The following is a 20,405-nucleotide window of genomic DNA, read 5'->3' on the forward strand; positions in this document are numbered from 1 at the left end:
GATTGTTGGTCGTGTAGGAGAGCATAGGAGCTTCAAATCCTTGTGTGTCAAAGTGGTCTTATTTGGAGGCGATGATGATGCTTGTAGCCGACCCGAAGCTATTTCTTGGACTTTGTTTTCGTTTTGGGGGGGGGGGGGATGGGGTGGTTTCTTTTTGTTCTACTCCTTTTTGGGTGATGGAAAACTCCGATCAGGGAATAGACAATAAAGGAACCTTGGGTAATGGGCAGGGAGGGGAAGGATTTTTTGAGCTTGGATAGGGGAGTATTGGAAAGTGTGCTTGACATTGTGAAGAGGCCTTTGTCAATGGTTCTTCACGATGGATCAACAGTGGTCTTCCTGGAGAATTTATTTCCCATCTAGGAGCGCGGGGTTCTGTTGTAATGGTGCTTCAGTCTTGGATCAGGTGGGTGCCTTTGGCTGTCTAGATAGCGAGGATCCGCTATTAGATTGGGATTTTTCCAAGCTAGTAGATTTTAGTAAATTTTTAGGATTGCTAGTCAAGGGGTTTGAAGAGGAAATCTGGATTTTGTTGAGGAAATTAAGGATAAAATTTGGACATGGGACCCTAAGCAAAGTGACCTTTGTCCTCTTCTTGTTTTAAAAGGGAATTAAGGAGGTTGGATTGTTCGTTCAATTATGGAGGTTCTACTCTTTTGTCCAGAAGGAGCAGCAAGAACAATTGGGAGCTGGTTCCAGTTGATTGATGAAAATTAAAATCCTTTCCTCGAATGTGAGACGGCTCAATGATGGTGAGAAAAAGAAGTTGATTAAGTTAGTGGTTAGGACTCAGAAGGCAAATTTGCTTTGCTTTCTTCAGACTAAGATGCAAGAGATGTTGATATAAGTGGTAAGAAGCTTGGGTGTTGGAGGATTTTTGAATCGGGGTGTAGTTGCTGCTAGAGGAGCGTCAATAGGAATTTTGATTTTTTGGGACAATAGAGTTTTGGACTTGTTGGAGTTGGGAGTGTGGAGGGTTCTCCATTTTCAATTGCTTTAGAAATTGTGAAGATGGTTTAGTCTTGGTGTTCAATGGAGTGTATGGGCTAGTTTTAAAGAGGGAGAAAGAGGATTTCTAAGGTGAATCGGGAGCTATTAGAGGTTTGTGGGATGATCCGTGGTGCCTAGGAGGGGATTTCAATTCTATTAGGTTTCTAGGGGAAAGAAAGAATGAATCTATATTCAAGGTAGATATGAGGAGGTTCTCATATGTTCTAGAGGAGTTGATGTTGAAGGACCTTCCTCTCTTTGGAGGTCTGTTTATGTGGTGTGGAGGATTGAACTCTCAGGCAACTTCAAGGTTAGATTGCTTTTTAGTCTTTGATGAGTAGAAGGACCATTTTTAGGTATCTCTCAATTTGTTCTTCCTAAGCTCACTTCTAAGCATTGTCCAATTATTCTTGAAGGTGGAGGTGTCAAAAAGGGCAAGAGCCCTTTTAGATTTGAGAATATGTGGCTTAAGAATGATGAGTTCAAGGTGGCACATAATTTTAAGTTCGAATCATGCCGTTAATAATACTTTAAATTTATCTGGTGTTGGTTGTTGCGGGGCGGTCAACACCCCAAGGTTTGGGTCCCCATGAAAAGTTCTAAGGGCTTGGCCATGGAAGGTTTCGTTGTTATAAATAAAAAAAAAAAAAAAAAGACTGATGAGTTCAAAGACCTCATGAGAAATTGGTGGATTGGGTATGTTGTTAATGGTACTAGCAGTCACTGCCTTGCTAAGAAGTTAAAGGCTCTTAAGAGGGATCTTAAAGTGTGGAACAAAGAAGTTTTTGGCAATGTCTCCTTTAACAAATTAGAAGCCTTTTTCCGCATTCACTTTTGGGACTCTAAAGAGAGAGCTTCTTCTCTTTCTCTTGAGGAAGCGGAGGCTAGAAGGGGGGGCTTAGAGGATTATAAGAAGTGGACTTTATTGGAAGAAACTTCGTGGAGACAAAAACCTAGGGAAATCTGGTTAAGGGAGGGAGATAAGAACGCTCACAAGATGGCCAATGCTTGTGCTATAATAAACTTGTTAACTAAAGTGAGAGTCAATGGGGTTACTTTGACTGTTGATGAAGAGAACTTATCATACTCTTCTCTTTGAGATGGGGGGATTGGAGAACTAGTATAAGGGGTTTACACTTCGAAGTGTTGGGTGAAGATAGATTCAGAAGCCTAGAGGTGCCGTTTTTGGAGGAAGCCTTGAGTAGTCTTTGTGGAGATAAAGCTTTAGGCCTAGACAGTTTTACCATGACTTTTTGGCATTTTTGTTAGGATTTTGTTAAGTTAGAAATTATGGCTTTCTTTAAAGATTTCTTCCTTCATGGCACCATTCAAAGAAGCTTAAATTTCACTTTCCTGGTATTGATCCCAAAAAAGGGGAACTAAAGATTTGAAAGACTTTAGACCAATCAGTTTGATAGGGGGCTTGTTCAAGTTGCTTGCCAAAGTCTTGGCAAACAGGCTTAAGACGGTAGTGGGGGAGGTGGTTTTAGATACTGAACATGCTTTTATTCAAGGTAGAAAGATTTTGGATGCAGTGCTCATTGTTAATGAGGCTATTGATTCTAGGTTAAAGGGCAACATTCTTGGTCTCCTTTTAAAGATGGATATTGGGAAGGCTTATGATCATGTCAATTGGGATTTCCTATTGGTAGTCATGACTAAAGCTTGGGCAAAGGTGGATAAGTTGTATACAATGGTTCATTTCCACAACAAGCTTTTCTGTCCTCATTAACGAAACCTCTTTGGGCTTTTTTTGTAGCACTAAGGGCTTGAGGCAAGGTGACCTATTATCCCTCATCTATTCATTTTGGCTATGGAGACTCTTAGCCAATTGTTGTTCGGAGCCAGAAATGGTGACTTCATCAGTAGGTTTAAGGTGGGAAGAAGCAATGGAGAGGGGATGGATGTGTCTCGTTTTTTGTTTGTTAACGACACCATGATCTTCTGCAAGGCCAATAGTGATTTGTTGAGATATCTGAGTTGGGTGTTTATGTGTTTGATGTGATCTTTGGGTTAAAAGTGAATATGAATAAAAGTGAGGTCATTCCTATAAGATGGGGGGGGGGGGGGGGTGACAATGGAGGATGTTTGCTTTGGTGATGGGGTGTAGAGTAAGGAAGCTACCCTAGAGAAAAAGCCTCATTTGGTGAATTGGAATTTAGTTCGTGTAGATAAGGAAGGAGGTCTTGGAATTTGTAGCCTTGTTGCCTTAAACAAAGTCTTGCTTGGGAAGGGAGTTGGAGATTTGTTGAAGAGAGGGAGCCCTTTTGGAAACAAATCATTATTAGGAAGTTTGGAGAAAAGGATGGGGGGTGGTGTTTGAAAGGAGTGAGAGGAGGTTATGGTGCGGGGGTGTGGAAAACCATCAGAAATGAATAGGAGGGTATAAAAAGTAGATCTCGCTTTATAGTTGGGAATGAAAGAAGGGTTGAGTTTTGGAAAGACATGTGGTGCGAGGACTAAACTTTGAAATAAGCTTTCCTTAACTTGTTTTTGTTGGTAGTAAACAAAGATAGTGGGGTACTAGAGGCATGGGAGGAGGGTGGGGATTTGGGTTGTTGGAGCCCTCACTTTTCATGAAGTTTTAACGACTGGGAGATGGGAGAAGTGGAGAATTTGTTTTGTAAACTACAACCCTTGGTTGTTAGAAGGGAAGTGGAGAACATTCGGAGTTGGAGAGAAAGCAAGAATGACAAATTTTCAGTCAGATTTCTTTATTGCTTCTAGAGATCCTTTTCCATTTAGTATTATTTGGAGGTTATGTGCTCTAGTGAGGGTCTTGTTTTTGCTTGGGAAACGTCTTGGAGCAGACTTTTGGCTCTTGACCAGCTGAAAAAGAGGGGAAAATTTCCTGAATAGGTGTTACTTGTGCAAAAAAGAGGAAACTACAGATCACCTACTCCTGTTTTGTGATAAGGTTAGAATGTTGTGGAACTTGATTTACTCCTTTTTTGGTGTGCAGTGGTCGCATTCCTTAGAAGGAATCTGTTAGGTTGACATGACACTTTCATGGGTAAAAAACGGGAGAAAGTGTGGAGGGCTGCCCTCTTATGCTTATTGTGGACTATTTGGAAGGAAAAGAATAGAAGAGTTTTCAATGACGTCGAGTGGTCTGACCAAGCAATTAAATCTATATTAATGTATACTTTTGTGAATTAGGCTAGGGTGTATATAGAGGATCACACGTTGTCTTTGACTGATTTTGTAGATTGGTTGTTTGTTAGGTAAGGGGTTTTTTTTCCTCCTTACTGCCTAGCTTTTTTTGGGCTTTGTTTGTATACTTCATTTGTACTTGTTTCACCGTCTTTTAGGCACTTTTAATGCAAGCCCCTTTTATTACCTATAAGAAAAAAAAAAAAAAAATCTGTTCACCAGTACATACAATTCCAAGTTGGGATGAGTATGTGGATTGTGCTTTTGATTCTATAAGACTTTCTGATATTTTTTTGCTGCTACAACCACATGCATTTATACTTTCTGTTTCAGAGTTTCCATTAATATCTAGGAGCTGTGGTAGTATAAATGTATATGTGGGGGATTTAGGTGCCATTTAGTACACCATTTAATAGGCTTAAAGGAGCTTTTTGATGGTGCAAGTTTTTTACAGGGTGTTTGGTTTTATTTAAGAAGTCCTTTATTTAAAGATATTAGGACTTAAATGCTCTTTCTTTTAAAGTTATAACCTAATAGCTCTTACCAAAAGAGCTTCAAGAATATAGAATTTGTCTCGAAAAGTTCTTTTACATGGACATTTATAATCTTATAATTTTTATAAAATGATATCTATAACCTCGTAAATCTTATAAAATGACATAAAATTATATTAAACAAACACAAACAATCTCTTTCTAATAAGCTTTTTTATGTATAGATTTTTTTAGAAAGGACTTTATTAGAAGGTATAGATTGGCCAAATGGGCCCTTAGTGACTTACTGTGATACAAAAGACTGATGTGTTTTACTCCTTCCAGGCATTGGGTACCGGGTTTTCTCAATTTGCTGAGCCCGTCTTTCAGAGGTGCATAAACATCATCCAGACACAACAATTGGCAAAGGTTTCTATATATTGGATTTTTTATTGTGTTTTTTGTCAGAGTTGTAATTTATCATTTCATAGATTATCGTCATTAGTTTATGGTTTGGTCATTATTATTATTTATTTATTTATTTTCTGTATGTAGTGTCATTCATTCCACCATGTAATGGCATAGGTGCCTATGGTCATCATTTTATACTTTTATGCTTTATACTTGATGTCATTATGTTTAAGTTCATCAGTAAAGGGAAGGTTAATCTAGAAACATTGTTTTTTTTTATGAATAAAGAGGCAATATATTAATAAAAAGAGGCACTTCAAGGAAGCACCCCTAAGTATACAGGAGGTATACAAAAAAAACCTTTACCCATGGTCTATCCAATCAACAAAATCTACAACGGAAGTGGGACCAGAAACAACCCTGGACCACGCCCACAGATTACAAAGTAAAACCGATTTACACCCTTGAATCGTATGCTCTACATTCTCAAAAGCCCTACTGTTTCTTTCCTTCCAAACAATCCAAAAGAGGCACAAGGGAGCTGAACGCCACACTTTCCTCCTTTCCTTTCCCACACAAGGCCCTAACCACCCCAATAACGCTTCTCTTATTGAATAGGGGAGCACCCATGAAACTCCAAATAGAGAGAAAAGTAAGCTCCATAAACTTCTGGCCAGCCCACAATGCAAGAGGATGTGATCAATAGATTCTTCCTCTACCAAACACAAATAGCATTTATTAGCCAAAGAGAACCCTCTTCTTTGAAGACGATCCAATGTTATGGACTTTTTCCACGTGGCCTCCCAAGCAAAAAAACTTACCCTCGGCGGCACCAAAGAATTCCAAATGATATTTGCAGGAAATTCTTCACGTCTTTCTGGGTCCAAGTCCTTGTAAAGAGACTTAACTGAGAATCTTTTGTCCTTTGCCTTAGTCCAAATTACTTCATCTTCCACATCACTGTAAACCCTCCTCCCTTGCAACCTCAAGAGAAGGCGTTCCACCTCAATTACCTCCCAATCATTAATACTCCTAGAGAACCTAGGAGCCCACACTCCCCCTCCAGAATGACTCCATACATCCGCAACCCAAGCCTCCTTATCCAAGGAAATAACATATAGAGAAGGAAAAAGGGAACACAACTTATCATCACCACACCACTTATCCTCCCAAAATCTAATCCTCCTACCATTTCCCACAGAATAAACCAAATTGTTGCCTACCGCTTCCCATCCTCTCCTAATCGCTTTCCACAACCCAACCCCATAACTTCCTCTCACAACACAAGACCTCCAACCACCCTCTTCTTCCCCATACTTTGCACTTATGACTTGCCTCCATAAAGCTTCCCTTTCCACCGCAAAACGCCAACTCCACTTACAAAGGAGAGCCTTGTTTAGCAACGCCAAGCTCCTCACACCCAAGCCGCCCTTTCGTTTATCTGAGCATATAATAGACCATTCCACTAAATGAGGCTTCCTTTCCAATGCCCCACCACCCCAAAGAAAATCCCTTTGGATCCGCTCCAATCTCAAACTCACGCTTCTTGGCATCTGAAACAGGGACATACAATAGATAGGCATGCTGGACAAAGTGCTCCTGATCAAGGTCATTCTGCCCCCCTTGGAGATATACTGCCTTTTCCAAATAGAAAGCTTCTTCCTCAACCTTTCCTCAACTCCGTCCCAAGTAGCCACCTCCTTGAAGCGAGCCCCCAAGGGAAGACCCAAATAAGTAGAAGGAAGCCTGCTAACCTTGCATCCAAACTCAAGGGCCACCTCCTCTACATTCTCCACTCTTCCCACCGCGATGATTTCACTTTTGTCTAAATTCACCTTCAACCCTGACATTGCTTCAAACCACATAAGGAGCCAACTCAAATAGGACACCTGATCAGTGGAAGGCTCACAAAAAACTAAAGTGTCATCCGCAAACAACAAATGAGTGATCTCCACTCCCCTCCCTCCTCTACCACTGAGATGCCACCCCGACAAAAACCCCCCCTCCTTTGCTCTCTTCAGCAAGCAACTAAGAGCCTCCATGACAATCACGAACAAGTAGGGGGAAAGGGGATCCCCCTGTCTCAAACCCCTAGAACTTTTGAAGAAACCTGAGGAAGTTCCATTAATCAGAACAGAGAAGCTGACAGTCCCAATACACCACTGAATCCAGCTGATCCACTTAGCTCCAAAGCCCATCATTTCCATCAACCAAAAGAGAAAACTCCAATTCACATGGTCGTATGCTTTTTCAATATCTAGCTTGCAAAGGATGCCCCCTCCCCCACTATTCTGCATTGAATGAATCGCCTCATTCGCAATCAGCGAGGCATCCAAGATTTGCCTTCCCTCCACAAAAGCATTTTGGGACTTGGACACTAACTTACCCATCACCTTTTTAAGCCTATTAGCTAGCACCTTTGCTAACAGCTTATAAAGACTTCCCACCAGGCTTATAGGTCTAAAGTCCTTGAGGTCTTCGGCTCCTCCTTTCTTAGGAATTAACACCAGAAATGATGCATTTATGCTCTTGACGAACTTGCCCTGATCATGAAAGTCCTTGAAAAACCCCATCACTTCCTCCTTCAAAAAACTCCAACTGAATTGCCAAAATGCCATTGTGAAACCATCAGGACCAGGAGCTTTATCCCCATTGAGATCCGAAAGAGCTCCAAAAACCTCTTCCTCAGAGAAAGGAGCTTCTAACATAGTTGCATTTTCCCCTTCCAAGACCCCAACCTGCAGCCCATTGCATCTAGGCCTCCACTCAGCTGTTTCTGACAAGAGAGAGTGGAAAGCCTGAACCACACCCTCCTTGATGTCACTCTCTTCAGAAACCCACGTCCCATTTGTCTTGATCTTCACCATGGAATTGACCCTCCTATGAGCATTGGCCATTTTATGAAAGTATCCAGTGTTTTTGTCTCCCTCCCTCAGCCATAACTTTCTCGACTTTTGCCTCCAAGCTGTCTCTTCCATTAACACCCACTTCTCATACTCCTCCAAAGCCTTCTTTCTGGAATTTTGCTCTTCAGTATTCAGCACCCTATCCCCTTCTATTGAATCCCAAAGCATCATCTGCTTCAAAGCTGATTCTTTTCTAGCATTCACATTCCCAAACACTTCTCTATTCCACACCTTCAAGCAGGCCTTAAGCGCTTTCAACTTTTCAGACAGCGTGAAACTAAAGGAACCTCTGAAATTGAATCCCACCCACCAATTCCTAAGTAAATCCCTAAAACCTTCTTCCTTCAGCCACATATTCTCAAACCTAAAAGGGGAAGGCCCCTTCCTCGTTCCTCCACAGTCCAGCAGAATTGGGCAGTGGTCAGAAACAATTCTCGGTAAAAGACTTTGAATTGCCCCACTGAAATAACCTTCCCAATCCTCTGAAACTAAAAATTTGTCCAGCCTTGACTGAGTCTGATTGTTCAACCCACCCCTCCACGTGAAAGACCCCCCTTGCAAAGGGAAATCCCTTAATTCCAAATCATCAATGATCTCCGAAAATCTTCTCATTGTAGACGACAGTCTTGAGATCCTGTTCCTTTCTCCCAACAATCTAATAACATTAAAATCACCCCCTAAACACCACGGGTCCTGCCACAATCCCCTGATTGTCCCCAATTCCTCCCAGAAATCCTCCCTCAACCTCCCAACAGCAGGGCCATATACCCCTGTAAAGACCCAACAGAAGCCATCCTCCACGTTTTTAAATCGACAAGAGACTGAAAAATTCCCAATTTCCATTTCCAACAGTTCTAGAACTCTAGTATCCCGAAAAACTAACACCCCCCCTACCATACCCTGAGAATCAAGAGCACCCCACTCCAATGATCTTCCCACCCCCAAGGACCGAACCATACTAGACGACATTCTTTGGATTTTGGTCTCCTGTAGACAAACCAAATCCGCTTTTTGAGTCTTGATTAGAGATTTGATGAGCCTTCTTTTATCTCTATCATTTGCCCCTCTCACATTCCAGGAGATAATTCTTAACTTCATTTACCCTCAGAGACTGACCCCCCACTCTCTCTAAATAGAGCTCTTCCATGCCCTGAGCTTTTAAAATTAATGGAACACTCCAACCTTTTAAGTTCCCTTACAGACTTTGAGGTTCCTACCTTGGCCCTTTTAGCCCCATTCCTCTGGTTCTTCTGGTCTTTCCTCATGATCCATCTCTTGAGCATATTTAAAATTTCCTCTTCACATCCCGTGGTTGGCATGCCCAGAAAATCACTAAACTGAGCAAGACAAGAGGATTTCCAATCCTCCACTGACTCCGTTCCACCCACAGTCTGCCTCAAGGAGTTTCTTTCAACAGTACTTGTCTCTCCGACCAAAACCATGGCCATTTCCTCCCCGGAAGAGCCCTCCTCACCCCTTCCGTCAGCCAATACCATATTCAGGGGACTAATGTCCCCATCCACTCCAACCACTTCCGTCGCCGATCCACAACCGCCTCTTCGAGACTCATTCGCCGCTCTTTTCCGACATGAAAGGGAAGAAGAATAGGAGGCCCGCACCCCCCGAGACCCTTTCGCCGCTCTTTTCCGACAAGAAATAGAAGAAGAAGAGAAAGCCCGCACCCCCCGAGACATCAAAGGACAGGGAGAAGAGGAATACCTTGCCGCTTCAGCCTGGAGAACTTCATCGGCGCCTGAGTTCCAAGCTTCCGGCGGCTCGATCCACTCCAGCGGGACAGTCGTTGCTGCGCGATCATCCCCCGCGATGAGCCCTAGCGGGTTCTCCATCCCCATGCTGCCCCCCTCACTTAAAATAGAAGGGCCTCCGAAATGGGCCCGGCCCAATCCTTCCCTCAACTCAAATACAGGCCCAACTCCCCTCCTATCCTGTTGCCTCCCAACTGGGCTTTCCCCCACCGGCCCACTTGCTCCCTTAGAGTCCCCTGTCATCTCCAAACAGGCCCTCCTGCCACCGCCTCCAAAAACGTCCCCGCTTGCAACTACCTTTTGGAGATGGCTGTCCACTCCTTCCCCTAAATAGCCACTCTTCCCTCCAGAGCTTGACACGTCTTCTTTACCAGTCTGCTCCTGACCAAGGTCTTTCTCCACCCCCTTGCTCGTGCGTGGATCACCACTGATGTCACCTCTAACCTTCGACTCAGGCGACCCTCCACTGTAGCTTCTCGGAACAACCACTGAAACTTTCGGGAATATTTCCCACCACAACTGGATTGAGTAGCATATGGACCCGATCACTAGCTGCAAGGAACCGGGAAGTCTTCTCCCGCTCGATCTCACTAGGATCCTAGCCCACTGCATTTGGACCGCATTTTCCGAACCTTCATCCACTTCTAAGAATCCCCCACAGCAGTCCCCGATTTTAATGAGCACTTCACGACTCCACAAATGTAAAGGGAAACCCAATACTCTCACCCACGCCTCCTTGTAAGCCTCCTCCTGTACCAAGCACCCCGTCTCATGATGCCATCTTTCCAAACTGATGAGTCTCTCCCTGAATCTTCTAGATCCTCTCATCAACACCCTTTCTGCCTCCAAGACATCCTCAAACTCAAAGAGGATTAAAGACCCCCCAAAAATATGCACCTGCAAGCCACCTCTCAGCTGCCAAGTGCTCCTAGCCCACACCTTCAACACCTGAACCTCTGAAACTAAAAAAGGTCCCTCTTCAAACTTCCCAACCAAGCACCTTCTAAGCTTCTCTTCTCTGCCCTGCACAGCTCCTTCTCCAATCTGCAACCAAATAGTCTCCTCCTCCAAACATTCATTCTTTTTTACTACACTTGCATATGACATCCTCTCACCTCCATTCATCCCACTTTCAGCCTTCCAGCTGTTCCCGAACACGGCCTTTGGCTCCACCTTTTCCTCAAAAAAAGGAACCACCCCGAGTGCCCTTAAATTCTCAGCCAATATGAGCCATCCCCCATGGATTCCTTCTCCTTCTGGGAACACCAGGGAGAAGCTCTTTTTTTCTGCCGTGACCACCTTGCAGAAGATGAACCTTCCAGCCCCATTCTCCCGGCATTTCAGCCTAAAAAACCTTCCATTCTCCTTCCATCCTTTGCTCCACCTCGGCATCTCAACATCTCTGCAACAAGCTTCCACTCTTGCCAGAAGGCATCTTAGACTGCACTCCCCGAATCTGACCCACCTGGAATAACCTCTTCCACGCTCCACTATGACCCCTCTTAGACTCCCTCCAAGCCCCTCAATAGAGATCTCAAAGGACTTGGACTCCACTGCAAACCACCGTTTTCCTTCTTCCGTCCTAGCCATTGTACCATTTTAATCTAGAAACATTGTTGAGCTTTAGACATCTACCCACATCTTATTTTTGGCATATGAAGAATATTTGCTGCGAGGAACCTGTAAGATTTGTATCCATTTGGAATGGAAAGATTATAGTGTCAATGCCAAGATAATGCACTGAGCGCATGACACCATTGAATTTCTATGTACTTTTGTTCTATGTCTTAGGTTCTTGTTATCTGTCATCTCCCCCTTCCCCCCCTTCCCCCCCTTCTGTTAAAAAGTATGTCTAATTGAGTTACTCGGTTTGGAAGTCCTTATAATGGAGAAAAAAATAAAAATAAAAAGACAAGTCTTTGTGGTTAGGACAAATGTCCCAATTAGATGTGGTTTTTGTGTTACTTGATTCTTTTTTTTTTTTTTGATAAGTAAAGGATATGCATTAGAAAGGCAAAACGCCACAAAGTATACAGGGAGTATACAAGGCGGCTAAGGCCTCAAAAAACAAAGACAAAAAGAATCACCTCCCTTTAAGTGGATGCTATCCACTCTAGGAAGCCTATAAGGGAGAACGCCTCCTCACCTACATACAATTTGGCCCAACTCCACAAATTACAGACAAAAAAATTCTTTAACTTTTGAATGTTCAACACACCCCCCCTAAAAGCTAATCTATTTCTCTCCTTCCACACTGTCCAAAAAATACACAATGGAATGGTGTCCCAAATCTTTTTCCTTTTCTTCCCCACAAACGAGCCCCTCCAGCTAGCTAAGACCTCCTTTACAGTTTCTGGAAAAACCCATTTCACATCAACTAAACCAAAAACAATATCCCACAAAGCTCTAACCACTTGATTCTTTTTATAATTATATTAACCTTGTTTAGTGAGACTAGAGTAGTGGTAAAGATTATAACCATGAAGTCTTTATTTGGTGTTAATTGGGTCCTTCCATTTTAGGTTAGAGACACTCTTTTAGGTTGGTATGTTTCCTTTAAGGACAAGAAGCATAGAAATGTTTGGCGGGTAGCTTCTCTTTGCTTATTTTGGATGATTTGGAAGGAAAGAAATGTGATAGTTTTTGATAATGAGGTCTTGTTGGTTTAAAGATTGAAAAATTCCTTTATTTGTAATCTCTTTTTTTAGGCTAAATCTTCTATAGTTGTAGGCCCCTTAACTTTGTTTAACTTTGTGGACTGGTTGGGTTCTTGTTGAGGGCCGGTGAGTGTTTGTCCCTTTTATTTCTTGTTTTTAGGCGACGCTTGTATACTCCCTGTATGCTCTGGGTTGCCTTTCAAGCACCCTTTATCTAATTTATCCTTGTGCGTTTATCTATCAAAAAAAAAAAAAACCATGAAGTCTTTACATGATTCATTTTCAAGCGCTTTTAGTTTAATTGCCCTTTTTACCTATTAAAACAAGTAAAGACTAGATAAATCGTAGATAGTTACTTCAGAATTAAAAAATTTATTGAGCCAAAATTTAGTAAAGCTAGGAATAGAAATAGTAGTCAAGTTGATGGAAGGACCATATTTAGGTTTTGTTTGCCTCTTTAGGAGTGGTCCTGAAGAATTAGAAAGGGGATGAAATGGAGTACTATTCACCTGAAATGTTTGTGGTACATATCTTCCTCAACCCGATATCCGATTTCTGTTCTTTTTCAGCTCTCCTAATGACATCCGTTTTGATCTGGATTTTTTTTTTTTGATAAGTGAAGGCAATTGTATTAAAAGAAAAAGTATACATGATGTATACAAAGCAAACAAGGTGCGAATACACAAAAACTCCGTTTTGCTCTGGAAATTGAGTACTGCCATCAGCTAGGCCTGCTACATTCAATTAATGAACTTGTGGCCAGCAACGTGTTAACATTTGGTCTATTGTTCTTAGTGTAAAGTTTATTAAAGTGGAAAAAATGGAGCCCTAGTTGGATGAGGTTTCTCATATTTCGAACTAACTTCACTTTTGGTATAGAAGAACAAAAGTTTGCTTATGCTTTAGTATTTTTCCTTTCAGTTTTGTAATGTGCCTGATCAATTATTCCAATGATTGCATGTTTCTATCCCCATTTTGCTGGCAGAGCCGCAGGTCTAGTCAGTTTGTACATGGTAGTATGTATTTACCAATTAGTTTTCTTTCTTACAAGTTAAGAGCAATATGTGCAAGAACCTGTTACTACTTCTGGTAATATATTTTATCAAAAGGAGTTCTGTCTGTTTGATGGGCAGATCAATATTTGTGCTTATGAAGAAGTATTGATGCCTCAAGTGAATTGATATAGATACAGTGCGAACTGTATGTCCCCATAGACAATCACTTCTAAACATCTTCATTATAATGTAGAATTTTGCATTCTGCTTAGCTGGTCGCATTATATGTAGCTCCTTTAAAAGTTAATTTGAATGACAAGAATATAGTTGTTACAACTTGCAGTTTTTGTTTTGACACTTTTCAGATTGATCCTGCTTCAGCTGGTGTTCAGTATGATAAAGAGTTTATTGTATGCTCTCTCGACTTGCTGTCTGGACTTGCAGAAGGTCTTGGTAGTGGGATAGAGAGTTTGGTATTTCCCTTTCTCCACAATTTTTGGATCTGGAAGTTACATTAGACAAGGTGTTTTTATGAACAAAAGTTATCCGCCAGTTCTTATTTTTGAAATTGTACAAGTTTTTCATCCTATACAATGGTTCTCTTTTTCTGAAAACGTGCTTTGAGAAGAAATGCACATTATCTAAAGTAATTTGCTTTATAAAGTAATTTAGCCTAACAATATATAGATAATCTGACAATAATCTTATAATATATATAAAATAATTTTGCTTGATATTCTTCTATATGGGCCTTTTGCATGATGCAAATGGATTCATTGGACGGTATAGGCAATGCAACCATTAAAATCTAGAAACTTTTGTTCACTTATTTAATTCTTAATTACTGGCTAGCATCAGGAGAAGGAAAAAAAAATTTAATCATCTCTAGGCCTAGATAATTGCAAATTGTTCCAGATCTTTAGCTTTTTTGGAATGCACTATTGATGCTGCATAAGAACAAGGGGTCAGTTTTTCTCCTCCATGAATGCATAATGTTGAAACACTTGTTCAATTTTTCTGATTCAACTTTTCTGCAGGTTGCGCAAAGCAGCTTGAGGGATCTCCTCCTGCAATGTTGTATGGATGATGATGCACCAGATGTTCGACAAAGTGCCTTTGCACTTCTGGGTGATCTGGCAAGAGTAAGTTTAAAATATATCAACTGGCTTATATTACATGGCCAAGCATGCATGTACTCTGTGGGCTGAGACTAGGTGTCAGATTTGTCAAATCTCTAAATCTTAGGACAGCGACACAACTGTGTTTCTGAAATGTCCAATTATAGTTGGATTTATCAAGTTAAAATAAGTTGTCTTTGTAACACACCATGATTGGCATGCACACTTAATTTAAAACATGAAAGTATATTGCATAAACATATTAAGAAAGTGACCTAGGGAATTGCTAGATGATTAGTGATGCTTTCCTCCCCCTCCTATTTTTTAGATGCATCTGTTATCTACTTGTTTGAAATGGAACATCCATCATGGATCCAACATCCATATCCATGCCATGTCTTACACAAGCACTACACGTTAAGCCTTCATTTTTTATCAGCCACTGGATAGCCCAATTGCAGCCCTGGCCTGCAGGTTAGGTTCTCATAACCCATCCCTTAAGCAGCTAGTGTGATTTGAGGTTTTAACCTTGTAACCCTTGGAAGGAAAAATTGTTCAACCATATTATTTAGGAGGTTTTATTTTCCTATTCATGTTTAATATATTTCATTCTGTTTGGTGATCTTGTTTAGGTGTGTCCTGTTCATTTGCACCCTCGTTTGTCTGATTTTCTCAATGTTGCGGCCAAGCAACTGGTAATAAATTCATTTCACTAACTGAAAAATATTTTTTAGGTATTGGTTTTTTTTTTTCTTATAAATTTTATGTAATGAATGATTTATACAGAACACTTCTAAGCTGAAGGAAACTGTTTCAGTGGCGAATAATGCCTGTTGGGCAATTGGAGAATTAGCAGTTAAGGTATGTTCTCCAATTTTTTCTTCAGCAAAATCATTCCACATGATGTGCCTTTCTGATTTATTGATCTGTCTTAAAAGTTGACTGGATTTTAACATAAGATAGAATGGGTTCCCATTGAAGTTCATATAAAAGAATATATTTAGTTTTTGCTGATTTATAGATTTGTGTGATGCTGATTTTTCTACTTTATTTGGAGTCATCCTCATAGACATTCAACCCTGGGTTTCTTCATCTTGCCAATGTAACTGATTGCTGATGCCTGATTGTTGCGAAAGCACATTCTTTGTACTAGGTGTAGATGCTGCCTTGTCCTTTATTTTAAAACAGCAGTGGCATGTGCTTTGTGACTGGAAGTTATAGTTTTTCTCTTCATATTTCTTGAAGTGGTTTCCTCTAGTTAATAAACCCACATCTTTGAGTGTAGTGCATGTTTCCTATAATTCTTTTTGTAGTTGAAAGTTTATTAATGCGTCGGAAAAGGTGCACTAGTTTGCAAATTGGTGGTATATGAAGTATATGATTCCATCAATCACCAGCCCTGTGAAATGCCCTATTAAGTAGGTCTTATTCAACTTTGCATGTGTAATTCTTTGAAGAAAAAGTAAAGGAAGGGTCAACTTATCTGGCTCTGCACAACTGCCATCATTGTTCTTGATCCATTTTCAATATCTTGTTCAGAATTGTCATGGATTCTAAATGTAAGATTGTCCTATTCTTGGTATTTTGTACTTTTCTGTATCACTATGAAAAGAGTGCATCATCTAGGTTGGTATCCTGTAGAATAGATGAAAGGACACTGACTGTTTAAATTCTCAATTTCAGGTTCATCAAGAAGTTTCTCCAATTGTGATGACAGTTATCTCATGCTTAGTTCCGATACTTCAACATGCTGAGGTGATTGTCTTGTGCATTTGTGTGAATGTTCTGGATTCTTTTTTTCTATTTCTGTAAATTGTATCTTTCCTGACGATGACCAGGAGCTCAACAAGTCACTCATAGAAAATAGTGCCATCACCCTTGGGAGGCTTGCTTGGGTCTGTCCAGAAATTGTGTCACTGCATATGGAGCATTTTATGCAATCATGGTGTACTGCTTTATCCATGTACGTATTTGCATGATCACAGACCAAGACTTTATGTATTCAGGTTTTTGTTTTTGTTTTTCAACCATGAAAGATCTCTTGATGTCTATTTTTTGGAGTAAGAAAGGTGGCATCATCTGGTTTTTGAGTTTAATTATGGAAGGAAATCAAAGATGCTCAGTGTACTCCAACTACCACGTATGCTACATGGTTTGATGCTATAATTAAAAGAATGATCTGAAACAGATTAATCTAAATGCTTGAAAATTACACAGTACCAGAATGTAATTAAGCTGAATTCAACTGCATCAAATTTGGACAACTAGCTAGATTTATGCTTAATTTTGTTGAAACATTAGCAATGTGAATAGAAAATACATACACATCCTACTAATTCTCCATGATGTTTATAAAATAACACAAAATCCTCAAGGATTTCATCATGGGCTGGGAGTGAAACAATAAGTGATAGGGACTGCAGAATGAAATACTTTCAAATTTTTGCAATTGTGCAGTGTACTAGCAACTACTCCTCTAAATGTGTTGTCTAAGCGTGTCAGTGTCACTTCAGTTCTGGGCATAGCCCTGGTATCTATTTAATTGGACTTAGCACAAACCCTGTGACAACAATTTCTCATAACCAATTCTTTTGTGGCAGGATACGTGATGATATTGAAAAGGAAGATGCTTTCCGAGGCCTATGTGCCATGGTATGCATCTGCTTCTTAACACTTCAATTAGATTCAGATCGACAATCTAATATTTTCTTGGGTGTTTTCAAATGTCTGCAGGTTAGAGCAAATCCATCTGGCGCCCTTAGTTCACTTGTTTACATGTGCAAAGCTATTGCAAGTTGGCATGTAAGAATAGCATTATCATAGTCTTCAAAACTTTTTTCTGATAGGTAAAAGGAAACAGTATAAATAAAATGTCAAAAAGGGCGCACCAAAGTACACAGGACGTATATAATGACAACTGACAAGCGCCTAAAAAAGGATAAGGGAAAAACAAAAACTACTCTCCCCTCAATAAGAACCCAGCCAATCAATGCAGTTAAATAAGGACACTGGGCCTTTAACTATATACAACTTGATCCAAGACAACAAGTTACAAAGAAAGTTTTGACCTATTGGTTAGAACGCTCCTTATTATGATATGATCTTCTATTTCTCTCATTCCAAATTGTCCAAAAGAGGCACAGTGAGACTGCTCCCTACACTTTTTTCTGTTTCCTCCCAACAAAGGAACCACACCAATCAAGCAAAGTCTCCCTTAACCCGGGGAAGGTAATACCCAAAAGACCAAAAATGGAGAACAAAATATGCCACAAAGACGTCTCCTTAATACAATGTAGCAGAATGTGGTCAATTGTCTTCTCTTGGATATTATAAAGGAAACATCTATAGCCAACATCTAACTCCTCCTCTAAAGTTGATCTAGAGTCAAAGCTTTTCCCCAAGATGCCTCCCAAGCAAAAAAACTTGCCTTGGGTGAAATCCAGCCATTTCAAATAGCTCCTACCGGAAAGGGCACTGATCTCCCAAACCCTAGAACAGAGTAGAGAGACTTGATGGAGAAATGGCAAAATGCCAATTCTATTTACAAAGAAGGATCTTATTGAGTGAGGAAAGACGCCTCAATCCCAAACCCCTTTTTCTTGTCTGAATAGATAGTAGCCTAGTTCACTAAATGTGACTCTCTCTAAAGACCCACCACCCTTGAAGGAAGTCCCTTTGTATTTGTTCCAACTTCAAACACACAATTCTTGGCATCTTGAACAATGACATAAAGTAGATAGGCAAGCTAGATAAAGTGCTCCTAATTAGAGTGAGTCTTCCTCCTTTGGAGATATATTGTCTTTTTCGCATTGCCAATCTTTTATGAAACCTCTCTTCCACCCCATCCCATACCACCAAAGAGTTATGATGAGCGCCTAACTTAACTTTAAATGAAAATGTTTCAACTTCTTTTTTCTCCTAACTTAATGGCTGCAACAGGAAATAAGGAGTGAGGACCTACACAATGAAGTTTGCCAGGTGTTGCATGGTTATAAACAGGTTAGTAGTGCTTTCACCCTATGGCATCCATGCTTGTTGTCTAATTGTTTTATTTACACTCAGGAGTTCTGCTCACCCAAATAACCCCTTGGTAGCCATGTTGTTTCATGGAGGTCATAATCCTTGAAGATTATCATGCATTATTATGCTGGTGAGAGAATTATGTAGGTTAGCTAGTTGTTTGTGGGACCAGTTTTAAAACATTAGATGACTTGAAAAAGTCATCAATCCTAAAGTTCCAAGTAAATACAAGTTTTCTTAAGCCACTTGCTTTCTATGTGAATAACTCTGAGCAGACACTGCATAATAAAGTTTTGAAAAATAAAGAAATAAATTACTAAGTGTCTGTTTGTATTTTTAAAATCAGAAAATAGTAGTAATTTTTATATAAGATATAAGAATTCTTAAAGGCTTACATTGAAAAAGTAATGATTTAAAAAAATTGAGGTATAAAATTTTTTTTATTACCTTAAATTTTAAAATTTTTGAAAGTAATTTTTTAAAGATGGAATTTAAATATATACTTTTTGTACAAGATGTTCGAATGAACACTAAAGAAATCACTGAACCTGCACTTGCCTCCCTTCCTACCGCAAGTGATTGACATCTCTGTGGACTACACTTTTTTAGACCTTCACCCTGGACCGTAGTTTCATTCTTTGCTTCCTTTGAAAATAATATTATGTTTCTTTGATGGGTTTCTTGTTTTTGGTTCATTAACTAGGCTTAGTAAACATGACACTGGTGGGTGGTAAATCTTTGTTGTGATTATATCTGAATATCCATTTATTGTTATTCATCATAGCATTCTCAAGTTCAGTATATTTTTTGTGGCAAGTAAACAACATAGAACTGATGTAACTGGTATCTTTAACAAATGTTCTGGCAGATGCTTAGGAATGGAGCATGGGAACAGTGCATGTCTGCCTTGGAACCTCCAGTGAAGGACAAGCTGTCAAAATATCAAGTATAGTATTCTTCAGATTCCGAATATCATCTTCTGAACCCCTCTTCAGAACTGTATATCTGCACCACTAGCGTTGTTGTTTCGCTCATCATCAGGTATTGGTTGGAACCATTATTTGATTAAGAGAGAAAAGTCCGATTTTCATCCCCATTTTTTTCAAGCAAAGGCGACAATTTTGCCAAGTTCTCATTAGAGCATGGAGCTAATTTTTATTTTCTCCAAACGGATTGGCCACGCTGAGACTCTATTTCGTTCGACAGAAAGGAAGAAACTGAGGGTTGGGATGTGGATATGGTGTATTTTTATTTTTTTTAATCTTTTCTGCGGGTTTTGCAAGCTTTCTAGAGTTTTTTTTTTTACCTTCTGTATTCTATATTTAAAGGTTAAGTACATATCTTGTTCTAGCTTCGTTTCCTGGTTTTTTTCTTTTTGGGTTAAGAGTTTTCCCCTATTTATATATATGGCTTCAGTGGATAGGCCTCCAGTATACTTTGTTCTAGGACTGTAACTATTATTTGAGGGGGGATGGAGCTGCATTATTCTTTGCAATATTCAGTAGCTGTGGGATTTGGATTGGATTTGGCAGAACAAATAAATTTTTTTTGGAGGTTTGGGTTGCTTGGTTTCATGGAAAATCAAATTTATTTGGACTTTAATTGGTAAATGTGCATCATATTAAGCCATCGTCTATGCATCCTTTCCATCATACTTCAAATTTATTCCTTATTTTATAATTCTTCCTCTACCTGGGTACTTCATATTCATTCATATGAAAAGATACTGGGTGCTTTGGATGATTGTTTTGAGAGAAAATTGACATCAAATATTCAATATCTATTTAGGGTATGTTTGATTTTTGAAAAGTATTAAGGAAAGGGAAAAAAATATTAAATTTTTTTTTATTATGATTGATTGTATTGTGAAAAATATTTAATTAAAAGTTTATATATTTTTAAATTATTTAGTCTTT

At 39.8% G+C, this 20,405-nt stretch overlaps 1 protein-coding gene across 2 annotated transcripts in view; it reads left to right on the forward strand.

The window, feature by feature from the left end:
• The window catches only part of LOC100250435 (transportin-1), a 35,661-nt gene extending 15,615 nt beyond the window's left edge, over positions 1-20,046 (forward strand). For both annotated transcript variants that reach the window (XM_010648290.3, XM_019218943.2), the window contains exons 19-29: positions 4,962-5,045; positions 13,717-13,824; positions 14,389-14,493; positions 15,102-15,164; positions 15,256-15,330; positions 16,153-16,224; positions 16,308-16,432; positions 17,070-17,121; positions 17,203-17,271; positions 18,409-18,468; positions 19,358-20,046. In XM_010648290.3, the coding sequence (XP_010646592.1) occupies positions 4,962-5,045; positions 13,717-13,824; positions 14,389-14,493; positions 15,102-15,164; positions 15,256-15,330; positions 16,153-16,224; positions 16,308-16,432; positions 17,070-17,121; positions 17,203-17,271; positions 18,409-18,468; positions 19,358-19,441 (897 nt within the window). In that variant the 3' untranslated portion in view covers positions 19,442-20,046. The remainder of the gene's footprint in view (positions 1-4,961; positions 5,046-13,716; positions 13,825-14,388; positions 14,494-15,101; positions 15,165-15,255; positions 15,331-16,152; positions 16,225-16,307; positions 16,433-17,069; positions 17,122-17,202; positions 17,272-18,408; positions 18,469-19,357) is intronic.
• The last annotated feature ends 359 nt before the right edge of the window (positions 20,047-20,405 follow it).

Source organism: Vitis vinifera, chromosome 3 (genome assembly GCF_030704535.1).
Source record: "Vitis vinifera cultivar Pinot Noir 40024 chromosome 3, ASM3070453v1".
NCBI lineage: Eukaryota > Viridiplantae > Streptophyta > Magnoliopsida > Vitales > Vitaceae > Vitis > Vitis vinifera.